Genomic DNA, 18,333 nt, shown 5'->3' with positions numbered 1-18,333 from the left:
GCTCCTTATAGTACTGCAATGTGTTTGTGTCTTACAGACTCTTCTTCAGAAGGCATTATCCTGTATCCAGTGTAACATACTGTAGTGCAGACCCGCAGGATCGAAGGTAACACAGTCGTGACTATCTACTTCTAAATTATCAGTCTTCATTTCCCACAGTAGAACAATTTCCTTATTACAGGCACTCTTTTTTTTTTGCAGGTGGACCAATCCAGACAGGACAACTTCCAAGTAAGTATGAATTAACTGAACTAGAAAATGTCATTGTGAAGCCTTACTGGTTTCCCAGAGTACTAATCAATATTTGCATTTTGAGATTACAGTTCTATCTTTGATAGTTTTTATTGTGTGTTTATAATAAAATTAAAATACTGCTGTTCTAAACCTGGGCAGCTAAACAGGGCGTATGATGAAAATAGCATAAGCAGAGGCTTAATGAACACGACCAGCATGGCAGTCACTCCAGAGGCTAAACTGAGACACACAAACATCCAAGGGCAATATATATAAGCTGACATGTTGCACACCATAATTCATACTCCATCTTCCAATAAAAAAATACTCCATCTTCCAATTAAAAAAAAAAACCCACACCCGAAGCGTTAATTACCCTCTCAGTGATCCAGCAATGCAATCCTTGCTCTCATCTGGTCTCACTGTTCAACTTTCAGGGGGAATGGATCCAGGAAGTCAAGGAAAATCAACTTGCCATAGGTTCACTGGAGAATCCATAATCCATTGAATCTATAATATCCCTGGTGCCCCATCTGCAGCTCTTTAGCATCTCCTAGATTGTAAGCTCGAAAGAGCAGGGCCCTCAATCCCCTCATGTTTTGCATTGTATTGGTATTGTTCTGTCACGTTCTGTCTCCCTTTGTAATGTACAGCGCTGAGCGAACTATTGGCGCTTTATAAATACTGTATAATAATAATTAACAGGGATCCCTGCCATTAGTAGACTGTGCTTTGTGTACTCCAGTAGTGAGAGTGTTTCTGCAGTAGTGACTCTCACAAAGCCATGCTTAAACTGTCTCTCCCAGTCAGAATCCTTAATGATTTGGTTAATTTAGATTATGCATCATCTGACAGCCTAGTTTGACACCATCATGGATAAAATTTATTGGCTATGAAATTTTCAGCTGCATTGTAAACTATGGTGAAAATGTCTCCCCAGGATCTAAATCAGCTGGCCAGCAAAACCACTGAAAGTTATTTACTTATATATATTTTTCTTTTTGCTTGTTTACTTTTTAGGGTGTTCGGCTTTGTGGCTCGGAAAGCGGGTACTGCTGCAGAGAACGTCTGTCACCTCTTTGCTGAACTGGACCCAGAACAGCCTGCATCAGCCATTGTGAACTTTATTACCAAAGTCATGCTGGGCACACAGAAGAGATAGAGAAGCATGGACTAACCAGGAAGTTGGGGACAAAATTTCCAGATGTACCAAAATTCAGGGGGTGGAATGTTATTGACAATCAAATAGCGATGATCCTTCTCTACTGCCCAGATAAAACTTCACTCTGCCTCTCTGCACTACACAAAAGACAGAAGATCGGTATTGCTCCATTAATAGGAAATAGTTTACATTTTGACTATTTGCCTGACCTGCAATGTAATCTGATCTCTTCCTTTAAACGTGGTTACTCATAGCATTTTGGGATTATTCCAGGTGACAAGAAAAATCCAAATATGAACTGGCTGTGGATGAGTTGCCTTATGTGTGGGACAGTTTAAAGTCACCTTTAATGTGGTTACCCTAAATGTGTTTCACAGCCAGCAGGAAACTGACAATGTATTTAGGTAGGAATGCAGAATCTTTTCATATGAGTCTGCTCTGTAATGCTCTAATGTATGTGGAAATGTCTGTAGACTGCTTCTAGAGAGGAGGTGCTGGATCCAAGCCGACCCCCAGGTCCATTCAGAAGATGAGGTTACCAGCACTACAAGGGCCTAGGTAGAGAGGCAGCTTTCTGTACATTCTGCAGGTGGGCTGTGTGATCCAAGACATCTACCATTCACGATTTTTCACATTTTAAAAGTAAACCCCCATAAACTATATAAGCATATATAGACTGGAGTATAATCTGGGCTGCTAAGGGACAAGTGTCTTTGTGCAATGCAATAGTGAAGACAAATGCACTGAATCTACATTTACTGGAAAAGGCTTATGTATGAACAGAAATGGATTTCAGTCTAGACAATGAAATTTGGGCCCTACTGCACTCAAGCTTCTTTGTTAAGATTTGTTATACTTTAAGAGGCTATTACTGGATACAATAGAGAGAGAACCACTGATAACTATCCTTTACTTTTGCACAGTCCAAAATTAGGGCAATAGCACACAGACTGGGAAGCTGGCATCAACACTGATGAACAGATTCATATACAGTCAGTGTTCCAGTAGAATGCAAAGAGCAGTGATGATTTGGAAAGCACAATTACCCACAGCAACCATTCCTAAGTCCTCTTACTGGATTCAACAAATAGGCAATAGATCTGTTATATCAGGGAGGTTGCTGAACATAAAGCTCTCAATGACTGACATCAGAATGTTAGGTGGACAGATCAGAATAAAGTGGAACTCGGGATTACTCAGAGAAGTTATGTTTGGAGAAATCAGAACATTCAGAGAAAGATCAAATCTCATCTTGCAATGATGAAAAACCAAGATTTGGAGCTATACAGTAATGCCAGGACATCTTGTAGCCTGGCTGGGAATGGTATAGCAAAGAACCATTCATAAACTGACTATTACTAGAATGAAGACAAAACAGTAAGAAAATATGTGGTCTAAGATGAGAGAAATCTGTAAGCCAGGTCCATATTTACCATGATGACACTCATAGGGCAGTGCCTAGAGCACCAGGGTTACAGAGGTAGTATTAAGTCTCAATGGTTACAAAATCAAATAAAATTTTTGTTATTTTGTTTCAGTCATTTGGCCATCGCTGGGCATTTGTGGCTAAGGTCAGCAAGAGAACTGTCAGAGAAGGTGATGTCAAGAGGAGTTAGAAGACTCTTGTAGTTAGAAAACAGGAACATATCTGTTTGTTTTATTTGGTGGTCAGTATCTCTGCATATAAAGCAGACCAAGCAGCCATTGTTAGCAAATTCTATTCGTTTTTAGTAAAGTGATCACGACACGTGGGTCAAAACTTCTTAGAAAAAAGACCTTTGTATAAGAACTGAGCGGCAAGTGTAGTATGCTTTTAGTGAGCGGGTATTTTAAGTTATTAGTGCAATGTTCCAAATAAAGCATTCACATTTTTCTACTATTTGTAACACCTTGTTATTATTGCATTAGAGACAGATTTGTAGATGTTTGCCTCTTTTCCTCTCAGTTTTTCTATGGTATTAGATACCATATTTCCGTTACATATGGAATCCATTGATTGCTATAAGTAGGATTTATACGGAGAAATAAAAAAAAAATAGAAAAGGGACGATAAGGCACAACCTGTAAGCAAGAAACACAGCTGACATATGTAATGGGCAAACATTTCTACTCATGTACATGTAGAAATGATTAACACACATTAATACAGTTTAAATCAAGCTGAGCACTTGTATTTCTAAATACATTAAGACTTTATTTTCCCCTAACAGCCTATGGGAGTATTCAGGAGGCATGTAGACTCCATCCAAGCCAGTCATAGTGGGGATGACTATTCTATCATATGTGGTAGAAGACAGGGGAAAGCTTTAATTACTTACTCTGGGCAGCACACGCACTTGCCCCTCCTTATTTACTGACACTTATAATACATTTATTTCTCGTCCTGCAGACCCTTGTTTAGAGTGCAAGAAGGTAGCAAGTTGTTTGAAAGTTCTCACACTACTAACAAGGCCAGTGAATATTGGATCAGATTGTGCCCGTTACTGTGACTGGAGAGATCCACATTACACGTAGTTTGGCAGTCATCCCCTTTTTTTGTTTGCGAAGCTCTTGTTTATACAGTTATGACTGTTAATACGTATATCTTAGCTTCTATCCAGAGTTGTGTTGTAGGGCATTAGGAGGATTGCCAATGTTGTGCTAGATTGTCTTCCTGGTCAGATACAAGGCTGTAGTTACTGTGGGTCTTCCATCAGGAAGTGCCAGAATTCCAATTTTTATCTTCAGGAATTCATAAACAATGGAATGTATGATCAATATAATCAAACCCTTCCTGCCAATATCAACCCAACTTCCAAATATGCCTAGATGTGCATCTAGGGCACAGTTAGAAGTCTCTGTAGGAGAAATGGTATAGTCTTAGCAGAGCCAGTAAACCCTATGTAACAGGACAAACTGGGTAAGTCCTAGAGATGGGAAAATTGGCATCTGTGGTACCTTCTGCAATGCTCCCACCCACTGCTTTGACCCAGGTCTTGTATCTGTACCTGTCCTTTAGTATCATGTAGAGTACTATATATTTTGTACATAGTGTGTGTGTGTATATATATATATATATATATATATATATATATATATATATTTCTTACATTCAGATTGAGCAAAATCAGTTCCATTTTGTGTTGTTGGATGAGCAAGTTTTTGTTGACTGGTAAGGGCATGGTGGAGTTGGTGAGACCTGAAGAACATAGATCTAGGAAGAGAAAATTCAGTCTGGGTTTCCTGGAAAGACTTAAGTACCTTATTAAGATAAAAACCATGACAGACAATACTTTCAGCTTTTTTTAGTGTCTGATCCCTGTGTGTCAAACATTTCTGTTAGATATTTAAATGAGTATTCCCTATTTGTGAGATAATAAAGTCCTTATGTTTATGGATTATTTTTATACGGAACCAAATCTTACAGGTTAAGGGTTAAGTGATGTATACATTTTAGAAAAGCTCCAAACTCCTAAAGTGAAAGATCAGCTTGTGCATAAACAAGAGGGATGTTAGAATCCTGTCCACTAAATTCTGCTGCCCTTTCCAAAAAGGATTGTTTCTCATTTTGATCTGACGTTTAGATCTCTACAAAATTAACTTCCAAGTGTAATAACATAACTTTTCATGCTAGTATTGTGGAAAATAGTGGCAGACAAAAGCATCAGTGGGGATATAACCAAGAATTTTTGTACATGAACTCTGTGGTCTATATAACAAGGGGTATGGTAGAGGTGTGTCCCCATATCCTTTGTTTCCCAGAACATTAAAAGTTATGACCAGTGGCCCTTATAGTAGTTACCATGATATATAAAAAAAAAAAAAAAAAAAATATCTAGCAGCGAGAGACTGGCCTAAAGTGTTACTAAACCCAGGACTGTGCATCCACTCTGTCCGGTCTCTCATACTACATGGAAATGTGATTATTTTAGTAAATATAAACTGCTAAATACCTTTTCTCATCAGCAGTTAGAGCAGTCTTGTGACTTCTATCAGTGTTCAGCAGAGCACTGGTTAAAGCTTGTAGGAAGAGTTTTCTTTCTGCTCTAGGAGGATGTAGAACCCCTGACCTATATCTGGACAGCACCGATTGGCCCTGTGCTGATTACATGCACTCTCCCAAAAAAAGCAAAAAAAAAAAAACACCGCTCTAGCAATACACACCAAACTGAGCATGTTTAGAGTATCACCACATGATATATCTCATCAGGAGATAATAGGGGGACACTGGAAGAAGGGGAGGATCAGAGAAGTCCGGATCAAACAGCCTTTTTACATGATGCAGAGAATTAGCCCCTAAGGTTCCACAATGAGTATAACAAGCATGCTTTATTGCATCTACAGACTGATTTTACGGTTGTGGGTTTAGTAACACTTTAAGGCCCTTTGTAGATCGGTGTCAACAGGGGCCCCTAACAGTCCTTATACATGCTAGGCATTATCAGGTGCTGCAGTTCATAGAGTATACCTAACCAATTATTTGCATTGCTTGTACCTAAAGATGTTACAAAGCTTTGTGGATGCAGTGCAGTAGAAGTCACATACAGTTAGGTCCATATATATATTTGGACACAGGCACAATTTTCATACTTTTAGCTCTGTATGCCACCAGAATAAATTAAAAACAAAACAATCCAAATTAATTTGAAGTGCAGACTTTCAGCTTTAATTCAAGGGGTTGAACATAAATATCAAGTACAAATTTTAGGCACGGCCACCATTTTTATACACAGTCCCTCCCTTTTCAGAGGCTCAAATGTAAGTGGGCAAAAGAATATAATCATAAATAAAATGGTAATTTTTTATATTTTGTTGAGAATCCTTTTACGGACAATGACTGTCTGAAGTCTGGAACCCATAGACATTACCAAAGACTGGGCTTCCTCCTTTCTGATGCTTTGCCAGGCTCCAACTGCAGCTGTCTTCAGTTGTTCTTTGTAGGTTTTTCTGCCTTTTTGCCTTCAGCAAGTGAAATGCATGCGCAATTGGGTTGAGATCAGGTGATTGACTCGGCCATTTCAGAATATTGCACTTCTTTTCCTTCAAAAGCTCCCAAGTTGCTTTTGCAGTGTGTTTTGGATCATTGTCCATCTGTACTACGAAGCGCTGTCCAACCAGCTTTGCTGCATTTAGCTGAATCTGGGCTGACAGTATCTTTCTAAACACTGCAGAATTCATCCGGCTGCTTCTGCCTTCTGTCTCATCATCAATAAACATCAATGACCCAGTGCCACTGGAAGCCATGCATGCCCATGCCATCACACTACCTCCATGTTTTACAGATGATGTTGTGTGCTTTGGATCATGAGCTGTTCCAAGCCTTCTCCACACTTATTTCTTCCTTTCATTCTGGTACAGATTCATCCATCCAAAGAATGCTTTTCCAGAACTGATCTGGCTTTTTTTAGATGTTTTTTGGCAAAGTCTAATCTGGCTTTTCTAATCTTCAGGTTTATGAATGGTTTGCACCTTGTGGTGAACCCTCTGTATTTGCTCTCCTGAAGTCTTCTCTTGATTGTAGACTTTGACAATGATACACCCACCTCCTGGAGAGTGTCCTTCACTTGTCTGTATCTTTTGAATGGGTTTTTCTTTACCATAGACAGGATCCTGCAATCATCTACCACTGTTGTCTTCCGTGGACATCCATGCTTTTTTTTTTGCGCTCACTGGTACATTCGGAGCAAAGAAGAACACATTAAACTGTTGATTTGGCCACTCCTAATGTTGCTGCTATTTCTCTAATGGATTTGTTTTGTTTTTGAAGCCTTACACTAGCCTGTTTCACTTGCATGGACAGTTCCTTTGAAAGCTTGATGCAGATTCACAGCAATAGATTCCAAATGCAAATACCACACTTAAAATCAACCCCAGACCTGTTACCTGCTTAATTGATGAAGAAATAATGAAGAAGTAGCCCACACCTGGCCATGAAACAGCTTTTGATTCAATTGTCCAATTACTTTTGGACCCTTGAAAAAGGGGGGTGGCTACTCTTAAGAGCTGTAATTCCTAAACCCTTCCTCCAATGTGGATGTACATACCCTCAAATTAAACCTGAGAGTGTGCACTTTCAGCCCATATCCGTTATATAATTATAGCTTGAATATATTTTGGTAAATTCCTGAAAAAACTAAAATTGTGCCTCTGTGCAAATATATATGGACCTAACTGTATATTCTTTCCTGTCTGTATTAGTCCACAGTAGTCAGCCAGATGCAAACATACATGCTCTGTCATTTTCTGGGTTTGAACGTGCATTGTCCTGTAGGTTTATTAACTAGGGCCTACAGGAATACATTTGACAATCAAGCCAGCTGTCCATAGCACAAATCTACTTTACATAATCTAATAAACAATTCTTTGAAAAGACTTGAACGCCATATTGAGCTAGTTTATAAAAAAAAAAAATGTAATAAAAATACAAGCTTGTGTTAACAAGAAAATGTCATGGTGCATAATAACCTTAGAAATGTGTCAGGAATGGTTAAAAGCAAACTTTTGTGAAATCTGTATCATGGTAAAGGAATTTCAAAATGCAGAAGATTATCCTGAGAGTCAGCTGGTTAAGATGCAGAAAAAAAAAAATTAAAAATAAATAAATGAATCTACAGAACTAATCCTAACCTTCAAGGACAATAGTAGGAAAGCAGCACTGTTTGCTACAAGACTCATTCAGCCACACTGAGCTGCAGTAACCCATAGCAATGAAACTTCCATTAACTGAACTTAGATTTCTAGAAGGAAAACATTTGATTGGTTGCTAGGGGTGAATTTGCCGTACTGACTTCCCTATTCTAGTAATCATAAATGGCTGGCTGGAAATGGCTCATCCTGGCCTGTGTTGGTGCTTAGCCAGCACTCTGAACACTGGCAAATATAACTGATGTTAGTAATACTTCATTGTTCTTATTTTTATCTTTCTGAACTTCTTTCTTTACATTTTTGTTAATCTGCTACATTTATGCAGAAACGGCAAGGAACATCAAACATTTGTGAGCAAACTTTTCCATATTACTTGTGACATTCCAGGTAGCATTCAGGAGTAGCTAAAATGTTGGTCTCATAGCTGTGACATCTGCGTATTTTAGTATGCAGTGATAGCATTGTCTGCCAATTTGTGGGTGTAATCACTGATGGATAAGAATGCCACAATTCATTTCACAAGCAGTTTCCATATGTGCAGACAACAGGTACACATTTAAAGTAACTTTATACTAATCCTCCCTTCTTCTAACTATCAATGTGTCTGGAGAATTCTCTGCACCAGATGCAGGATTATTGTAAAGTAAACAAAGTTGGTGAATTCACACAACTCGTCCCAAATGATTTTAAAGGACTTGTGCCATCTTTTGCACCAGATTACACACACGTTTAAGGTGTAACATAATGCAAATGCCCAGCTAGACTAGTTGCAGTGAACATTTTGCTCCCAGAACAGTCATGTACTTGTAACTCTGTTTCGTTATTGGTTTTTATCAGAAGTCATAGACCTGTCTAATGATTTTGTGCTTTCTGTAAACCACCCAGCCATCATACTGAGCGTTAGACGATTATAGATGAATACGGAAGCTTTTGGTTTGCAAGTTATAAGTGTGCCAAGGATGTGCTGGAGCTTTATACAGAGAAATATATTCATTATTTATAATATATACATAGCATATGTAATATATATGTAATAAACTTGCCAGAGGCACCTGAGCTTTTGTGATATTATAGGGGAGAAAATTTTAATTTTCTATGCAAGCTTGATAAATATTTTATCAAATGTCTATATCTTATGTAAAAAAAATAAATAAAAATATATCAATAAAAGCACCCTGTAAAATACTTTCACTCGGCCTTATTAACTTGTGAATTATTTACAGCTTTTATTAGCTTAAAGCTAATAAAATAAAGGGTTGTATAGTATCAAGTGTCTAAAATCAGGGTTCATCACTCAAAGACTATCATGTGGCTGCAGTGATGTAGAACAGTCATTCCTTGCTCTTGGGGGAAGGAGGGACAGTTGGCAATCACGTTTACCCCAAGTTTAAAGACCAGTGCAGACAGATTTTGCCATAGGGTTTTGCTTGCATTCTAAAAGTAGTGCACTGTGTGCCAAATTCATGTATCTGTCTTCGGTGCACAAAGTACTACTGTTAGAACGCACACCAGACACTTTTGTAAAATTTGTCTGTTGCATGGTCTCCTTTACACAAAAAAAAAAAAATTTGGTCTTCATTAGCTTACCTTTCGTAAGATACGGGCTGCAGTATTTTATTTCATGTCAAACCAGGAGCAGGCATTGCACCACACAAATGTTAAAGTTGACATTTTAGAAGTACCTGAATATGATGCATGTGAGTCTCTGTTGCACCAAATTCATGAAGCATCTGCAAAACTTTTGGTTGCAACACATTAACACCAGAAAAGTGACAGCAGTTTTATTGATTCCCCCCCCCCCCCCCATATTAATTTACCTGTATTGCATTTTGCCACTGCGCTCAGTTTTCCTGCTTCATTCCTGTTGATTTTGCCAGTCACAGTGCTGTAGAATTAATTCCTACATAAGGGAACACTGTAAGAGGGCTGATTCACACCACCAGGGTTACAAAGCAATGGCTGGTCTGTGGTATGTCTAAGAAAAAAAAAAGTGAACAATGGTGTGCACATGGACTGGAGCAATCCCTCTAAATAAGCATTATTGAAATGTCACACGGACATTTCATTAGGTTCATTGGCCACCGCATGGTGCGAGGAGGTGAATTGTGTTGTACACTGAAAAAAGTACTGCGTGTATTATTTTTTTTTCTCAGTGCATGCTGCTCACACAGCACCACAATGCAGTGGTGTGAACAAGGCACAAAGAATGGCATTTTTGCTTTTGTCTTGTGGTGTGACTATGCTGGAAGAGCCACCCAATGGAGTCCCACCTCATCTGGTGTAAATGGACCCTGAAGATGAATTTACTACAGTGTTGTCAACTCCTTTCTCTACTCCATCCCATTTGAACTCCTAGACTGAACAGTGAGGCAGCCTCTTCCTCCATCTCAACATGTTTATCATGGGGAAAGTAACATAGCACCCCAGAGACACACAGGAATTGACAGTCAAGTGGCACCACTCTCCACCCACAGCTGTAACCAACAATTTCACTGCATAGCCTTTTCATCCACTTTAATGTATACATACACACTTCACAAATCAGAAGGCAGCCATATAAATAGAGATCTGTGTTTTTATTATATGTATATAAACATGTATATTGATTATGTACAGACATTGGGATATGTTCTAGTGCAATTCCGTGGAACCGTAACAAAACCAAATGGTTACATGGAAAAAATGGGTGGCATTAGCAGCAGGCAGACAGTTGGGAAACAAGACTCCCTCCTTCCTTCACTAGTGAAATTCAGCCCCTGAGATTACTGCAAGTTTACTTTCCCTTACTATGTAGAGACACAGCTAACGAAAAGGAATGGTGTTTTATGGCAACAACCCCTTTGTATAGACAAGGGATACCAGCTATTGACAGACTTACACACAAAACTCCTATCACATGAATAAAAGTTTTAGAAGGCAGAAACGAGCTCCTCTTATGGTTGCCACTAAAAAATCTTTACCGATGTCCCTTTTCCTGCAACTAAAAGTTTTATTGTATAAAAAACACATTTCAAGTAAAAACCGCATTCATTACTACGTGGCTAGTTTACACCCATGTAGCTTACGTCGCACGTTAAAAATAAATGGCATTTGTGTTAATCAAACTCATTGAAATAATTGTTAAAACACACCAAAACACATACACCATGCAGATTGGTGCATTGCAAAACCATTGTACCAGACAAACTGCCTATCCTGAATGTTTCTCCCTCACTCTGCATAATACGTAAGGAAATATCCATTGAATAGCCCACAAACACACATAAAGGCAGTCAGTAACTTGGGCTAAAACACAAAACTGTATAGGTGTACTTTGGCTTGATTCGCAGTTTGTTCAGTGTGCGCTGCAGCATGTCTGGTAACAAACACACATACACAAATGTGCGAATGGGCTGATAGTTTACCATTGCTACTACATTTCAGCCCATAGATGTGAATCGGCTATTTAGGAAAGAATGTAATTTCTACTTAAAAATGCATTTTTGTGCAGCAAAATGTATGTGTTACTGCGTGAAAATGGACAAGTGTGAATAGGCCCCGAAAGGTTTCTAAATTCAGAAGTCTCTGAGCTGAGCAGCCAAAGCATATACGATTAAATCGCCACTAATGTATATATTATATACCACAACTATTGGTCTCTGACGTAGGGTGCCCCATACATCTGGTGATTTGGTCTTCTGACTGCTAGATGAAGGTGCAACACTCCTGATATGTGCAGATATAACATTTGGCTTAATGTTCCTGAATGCATTAAGGAAGATCTCCACTTAGCATTATATGTATAAAAAAAAAAAAATTACAGTATTTCATAACTTAATTGGTTAAAATTAAAACCACGCCTAGCCCATGATGACATCATACCACTACCACTACTACTACTACTAACGACACACACAGTTCTTTGAATGCACCTCCTGCTCGTCTACCTCTTTCTTCTCAACATTTCACAGCTGAACGAATCCAAACACATTTGCTGACAGCACTACTTTTCATGGGAGCTGACCAAGAGCGCAGGATTCAAGTGATGAGCCTGTTCATACTACAGCTTGCAAATGAGACCGCATGGCTACTAAAGAGCATACGGTCTGAAAATGAAGAAATGTTACATGATTATCTCTTTATATCCATTAAAATATTCTTTTGCCTGACTATACATCATTAGACCCTCTCCTTGTAATGTGGAATCAGCTAATGCACAAATCCCCAGCTGCGTGTCCATCTCCTTCACCAGAACACCGACTAATACAGTCTTCCATGTTCTGTACAGTGTACGCTGCATTGCATCATGGGAGTGGTCTTTAAAAGCCAAGTTCACTTTTAAGAAAAAAATAAATAAATACACGTTTTGTTTTTCATGCAAAAACATGTGGACGTATTATTTTTTCCCCACAGGAGCTTGCAAAGCTCAGGCTCCTGCACACTCTTCCTCCCATACCCCTGTACAGGCTTTCAGACTTGGAGGACATGTCAATGGAGTACGAGTGCACAGATTACTGCATTCATACTCCATATGCTGTGGTGGCAGACAGGACTAGCAGTTCATTCATTTAAAGAATGATGTGGCTGTGCACGTGGAGCCCCACATAGCCTGCCAATTTTAAAAGTGACAGCAGCTGCAGGGGAGAAGAACCCCTGCACACAGTCACAGGCAGGTGGGGGCGATGCTTAGGAATGTGTTAGCCCTAAATACAGGTGTAATATGTTCCAAACAGTGAACTTAGCCTTTAATGTATACTGAAAACAGGAGATCACAGTCGACAAGGCACAGCCCTATAGTAACTACTCTGATTACTAGAGTAGGTGTAGGCTCACATCATGGATATTACTGGCTAAAGACACACTATAAACTGCACTATATGTCTTTCATAAAATAAAAGACAAAACATAGACAGACACTCCATGTATTCCAATTGAGGTAGGGAAAAGCATGAAGTGTGCAGTCTAGTGAAGATATGGTAATAATATCCACATGGAATGTTTCCCAGCAATGAAAGGAGCATGTGCTACCGAGGTGCATCACACCACGCAGAATCTTCCTAGCCTTGTAAGAGGACACACGCCATCTGAGCTGCTTACCTACAGCTACTTGTAAGAGAAGGAAGGAGGTACATGTTCCCAAAGTTTACAAATGTCACACCGTACATCCAGATACAGGCCGAACTTTTCATAAGAGATAAGGAAAAGTGCAAATATAAGGTAAATATGCAACTCAAACTACATGTCTAATTCTTCTGATTATCAATCAGTAAAGTCAACTCAAAAATGAATAAATACCCCCCTCACCATTCTCTTCCAGTCAGCATTAGAATTCCCAGATCAAGGAAGAGTCTTCTTCCACACAGGAAGATTCATAAAGAGGTGCACTTTATTATTACAGTGCATTCTCTACTGTGTTTTGGCATTTTTTAGCATCTGTAAGTCATTTCCAACGTGCATTGCTGTGAGATGCATTTTTTTTTTCACTCACTTTCTTGTGATTAGAACTGGCCATAGACATCAAAGAACAGGCACAGCTTGTGCTGCTCAGGGTACACAATGTTCCTGTTTTAGGAGATCTGACTCTGCAAACAGCCTAATAACTGGCTTATCTTGGGGAAAGCAGCAATCAAAGTTTTTAACAAGAAAGAAAAAAAAGAGAGGCCTCCTGCGCTGCCAGATATACTAAAACAAACCTAAGTGGCTGCTAACACTTAACTATAATCAAATAGTGAAAAAAATGTATGAAAAGAAATGGTGCTGCTCTACTTATCCTAAAAGTGAGTAAATCATGCCCATAAAAAGCAAAAAAATACAGTGAAAGAAAATGCTGCACTACTGATATCTTTGTTGCCACTTGTGACACTTATTGAGGATTCACATTTGTTGGGATTTTTTTTCTTTTGCACACAAGTCATATGGTTCTATGCGGATTGTTTTTTTGTTTTATGTGATTGTTCACTCACTTATGTATCAGTAGTGCAGCAGGTTTTTTTTTCACTATATTTTTTGCCTTTATGGGGATTGTTTACTAATTTTCAGGATAAGAAGCGCAGCACCGTTTCTTTTCATTCAATCAAAGTTTTTAAACTCATCAGATGGCCTGATAATCAGAGCAAGTGCGATTACCTATTCCCATAGACATTACACTGGAAATTAATCCACAGACTATGGGTCCTTTTGCAGTAAATACTGCATGATTCTGCAGCTTATGTGAGAAGATACACACAAGTTCTGTGGTGTGAATTAATTTACTACCAGTCATCAGAGTTTCTGTGAGCATAGCACAGGGTTATGCAAGTTACAAGATGTGCATTGTGAGACTGCCCGCCAATCAGACACTGCAGAATGTAATACTTGCATGTCTCCCAACACACACTCCATCATAATCCATGAGCGGAGTTCACACGGAAGAGCCACTTCACTAAGGCATAGGAATTATCCTATTAATGAATATTGTTATTAATAAAATAAGTTCAACTTTTATTTAAAAAAAAAAAAAAAAAAAAAATAATAAAATGCACATCTATTTGCAAATTTAAAAAAAAGTGCATTTTTTTTTCACTCTGAAGCCTGCAAAGCATTGTTGCGGAGTTGCTGAACTGCAAGCAGAATCAATGAACTATGAGAGCACTCACCAGCACTTTCATAGTTCACTAAGAATTACAAGCCATTAGCCGTGGCAGCTAATGCTACTTGTAGTTCATTTATTCACAAGACTCCAGGTAATGAATGATACTGCCTTGTGGGCAGAGCTCCAATGTTTTTAAACACCGATAGTGGGTGCAGGGAGAACATCCCTCTCCCACTGTAACGAGGGGGTCGATCAGGGGGAGAGGAGGCAGAAGCTGAAACATGTTACGTGTTTCACCCTAAATATGGGTGGAACATGCAACATATTCCAAAGGTGAACCAATTCTTTAAGGCTGTTCCCCCATTTTATTTATCTTTATTTTATGGCCTCCTCTATAGACAACAAAACAATCTGATCATCAGAATTAAACAAAACAATGAAAATAGTGCACCAGTTACGCTTTTGTGAAGACAACTGAGGAAGCAGAGAAATATGCAAGATCCAAGAACGAAACGGAAAAAAACAAAAAAAAAAACAAAAAACAAACTTCACAAGACCATGAAGTTAGCCACGAGATCATTACACTGGCCAATCATACTGAGCAGATGCTGAAAGACCATTCCAAACAGGACTACATTACCAGACAAACCAAGAACCCTGTGTGTAGCCCAAGCCAACAATCGGCAGGACACGAGAGTACAAGAGATTTAGCAGCAGAAATAGAGGTAGTTATGCCATATTAAATATAAATAAGGAATCACATGTGTTTCTCATACTTTTCAAACCATGCAAAAAGTGAGAAGAGACAACAGAATATATTGTCATGTAAACACAATAAGATGTACAAGAGTAGAAATAAGTGCTAAAACCGCTAGAAGCTGGCCTGTGACAAAGGGTTACCTGCGTGCCAACCAGAGCCATAAATACCGCTCAGCCAGTCGGCAATACTGATTGGCTACCATTATTTAAATGACGGAGAAAAGAGACGGGCCGCGCACACGCACACACACACACACACACAATATTTATGCAGCATCATCACAGCATACACAACCAAAATACACCGACAGTCTTGTATATGTGGCTGGTTTCCTTCTAGGCAAGATAGCTATTTGGAGATTACTGTAAATTTCTAATGTGGTGTACTCAGCACACCTTCAGAAGCTTACCAAATAAAACCTTACATGTCTAGCTGAGGCTTTGATCTGTCAAGTGCCATGAACTGTACAGGAAATATATACCCAGCCCTGTGAATGTTTATGGAAGTGCTCTGTGTAATAAGTATGCACTGAAAGGAGGTAGCCAGAAATCTTTGGCTATTATATAGAAAGAAAACCTTCCAGTTCTCCATTCATCATAAGATTATGCAGCCTAACTAGGCTGCTCACCCTGAAGAATAAGTGTCTGTGGTCCCACTTAGTGGATTGGTGCAGGACTGGGACCCATCTATTGGAGATAGAAACAACCCTCCCTAATCTCCTGTCTATACCTTCGCTATTCACTTTCCAACTTCCTCACAGGCTTATGCTAGTCCACCCAAAGCCAATATTTTAGCATTTGGTAGATGCTGAAAGACTAAATACAAGGGCTGCTGTTGACGAACACCTAAATGCTTGGCTGTGCTAACCCATAAACTTCAATATTTTACTAATATTTACTGACTGGGAACATCAGAAGTCTTAACATTGTGGTGCTGGGTCAGTGACTCGGCATGAAAGGGAGGCAGCCAGCATTTTAAGGAAACTTCCATGTTTCCCACTAGACAGCTTGCCTTTAAATGACCATACAGTTCCTTAATGGTCTTCAGTGGTGAGATCTGAATACCTGGTTTTCCATTTCTGTGCCCCTGCATTGCAAAGGCCTGCTTTCCCTGCTGGGTTTCGATATATTGTGAGGAATGCAAATCAAGATTAGGAACATGATTGTAATAGAAGGAGTGACAGGTCAAAATGGGTGAGAACAGAGCCTAGGACTGTATCGGCAAGATCTTGCTGCTAAAAGTCCCCTGGAATAGGGCATGCCTGCAAATGACAAAGCCCACTTGACTTCCCAAAAAATGGATCAGTTTAGGGCGGACTGATTCTTTAATGGACTTTGCCAGGCTTACAGCTGAACTACAGGCTGACAGCTAATTATGCAGTTGAAAATAGGTTACCTTTTTTGACCTGCATAAAGAATTTCCTTTTCAACTAGGTATTTAGAGACATTTTGCTGGCAGTTCCTCATTGCCATCGTCCAGCTAAATGCCATAAATCAGAATGCCACATATTCAAGGAACTAGGGATTGGGCAAATCTACATTCATCTTACAGCTGGTAGTCTTCCTAGTGTGTATCAGGAAACCATTTTTTTTGTATTTGTTAAAAAAAAATCTGGTTCCTCTACATTCACTCTTGTTTCCTGTCCCATCACGTCTCCTGCTATGCCAAAACTTAAAGGCGTGGAGCCGACAATCACAGGCAAGGGCCACTGAGACACGTTTCCAGACACGAAGAAGCACTATCACAAGCCCACGTGCAAATCGTGCATGACCAGATGGTTGGTAGAAGGGGAAGATGACTGAAGAATGCAGCGTGTTCTCCCGTGTAGTTCACATGGTCACCCACTCAGTGGGTGGAGGTCCACTTTCACCTTCTCCCCACTGCTCAGCATTCCTATGGTTGGATAGAAGCCGCCCTGAGGCAGAATGGACTCCTTTTTGCCGATAATCTTTCCATTCCTTGTGAAGAAAACCTGTGGTGGGGAGAAAGGCAGTCGCAATGATATAGTACAGCATTCAGAATCCTCCAAACTCAGATTAAACAAGTTTAATCTAAGGCTAGGTTTACAACATATGTGGGTTTGAAACCGATGCACAAAAATCGCACCAGTTCTTGAACCCCAGAAAAAACAAGCTGCTGATTAGCAGACACGCAGGGGTGCCATTCATTTTTAATGGCACCCCCATGCATCAGAAACACAGCACATTTTCAGCTGTGGAAAACCGCATGGTGTAGTTCTGTGCAGTTACCCTGCGGGTGCATTTTGGAAAAACTGTTGGGAACTTTTCCCTCTCCTTTTCAGTTGGTACAGCAGCCCATTCAAATTAATAGGCTGCTGTGCCCACGCTAAAGAACTCATACAAAAACGCATAGATATGAACCTAGACTAATAAGCAGGGTATGGATTTAAAACAGCTGATACAAACATTAAATATTATCACTTACCTTCTTTCCCCACAAAGAATGGACATCGTTACACCACATTTGTGCACACACACCTAAACTAAAACAATGACTGCTCAATTCATGCTGAGACAGAGCCTGCAAAGCTCCTATCACATTACTAGAGCTCAAATAACATGCCAAGGTGGAGTAACCATACACACAGGGGGAAAAAAGAGCATTAAAATCTGAGCATTTGGTTGTTTAATGCTTTTAAAGAAACAGATTTTCATGATGAAAGCTGCCATCACTGGATCTTTTCCTAAAAAATTCCAGCAGTCTGACTGCAGTGCTGATCTACTAGCTTCAATGCTTTTTAGATCATTGACTCAGAACAAGAATGTCAGAACCCCTCTGTTACATATTTTCTCCTGGTCAGAAACAAACATGACAGCTATATAACTTGAAACTTAGGAACAAGAATTCAGCAATGGCTGCCACTTAGTTTCGTTAAAGAGAAGGCTCCCAGACACATATAGACAGCAACATGCTGCACTGTCATTGTTGTGTGCATGCCTTGAATTTCGCAAAGTTCCTGCTTCTATAGGCTTTGCTGCTGAC

The 18,333-nt window shown here is 39.5% G+C and overlaps 2 protein-coding genes across 5 annotated transcripts in view; one reads left to right on the top strand and one right to left on the bottom strand.

Moving 5' to 3' along the window:
* The window catches only part of TNS2 (tensin 2), a 257,661-nt gene extending 248,450 nt beyond the window's left edge, over positions 1-9,211 (top strand). For all 3 annotated transcript variants that reach the window (XM_089691474.1, XM_089691476.1, XM_089691475.1), the window contains exons 27-29: positions 38-106; positions 202-231; positions 1,255-9,211. In XM_089691474.1, coding sequence (XP_089547600.1) covers positions 38-106; positions 202-231; positions 1,255-1,396 — 241 coding nt within the window. In that variant the 3' untranslated portion in view covers positions 1,397-9,211. The remainder of the gene's footprint in view (positions 1-37; positions 107-201; positions 232-1,254) is intronic.
* Positions 9,212-10,577: 1,366 nt separating this feature from the next.
* The window catches only part of SPRYD3 (SPRY domain containing 3), a 60,792-nt gene continuing 53,036 nt past the window's right edge, over positions 10,578-18,333 (bottom strand). For both annotated transcript variants that reach the window (XM_089691472.1, XM_089691473.1), the window contains exon 11: positions 10,578-17,302. In XM_089691472.1, the coding sequence (XP_089547598.1) occupies positions 17,168-17,302 (135 nt within the window). In that variant the 3' untranslated portion in view covers positions 10,578-17,167. The remainder of the gene's footprint in view (positions 17,303-18,333) is intronic.

Source organism: Staurois parvus, unplaced genomic scaffold, assembly GCF_062004578.1.
Source record: "Staurois parvus isolate SC_StPar_1 unplaced genomic scaffold, SC_StPar_1.0 ptg000562l, whole genome shotgun sequence".
NCBI classification, from domain to species: Eukaryota; Metazoa; Chordata; class Amphibia; order Anura; family Ranidae; genus Staurois; species Staurois parvus.
Note: the sequence above shows the minus strand (reverse complement) of the source record. Positions and strands in the feature narration are given on the sequence as shown.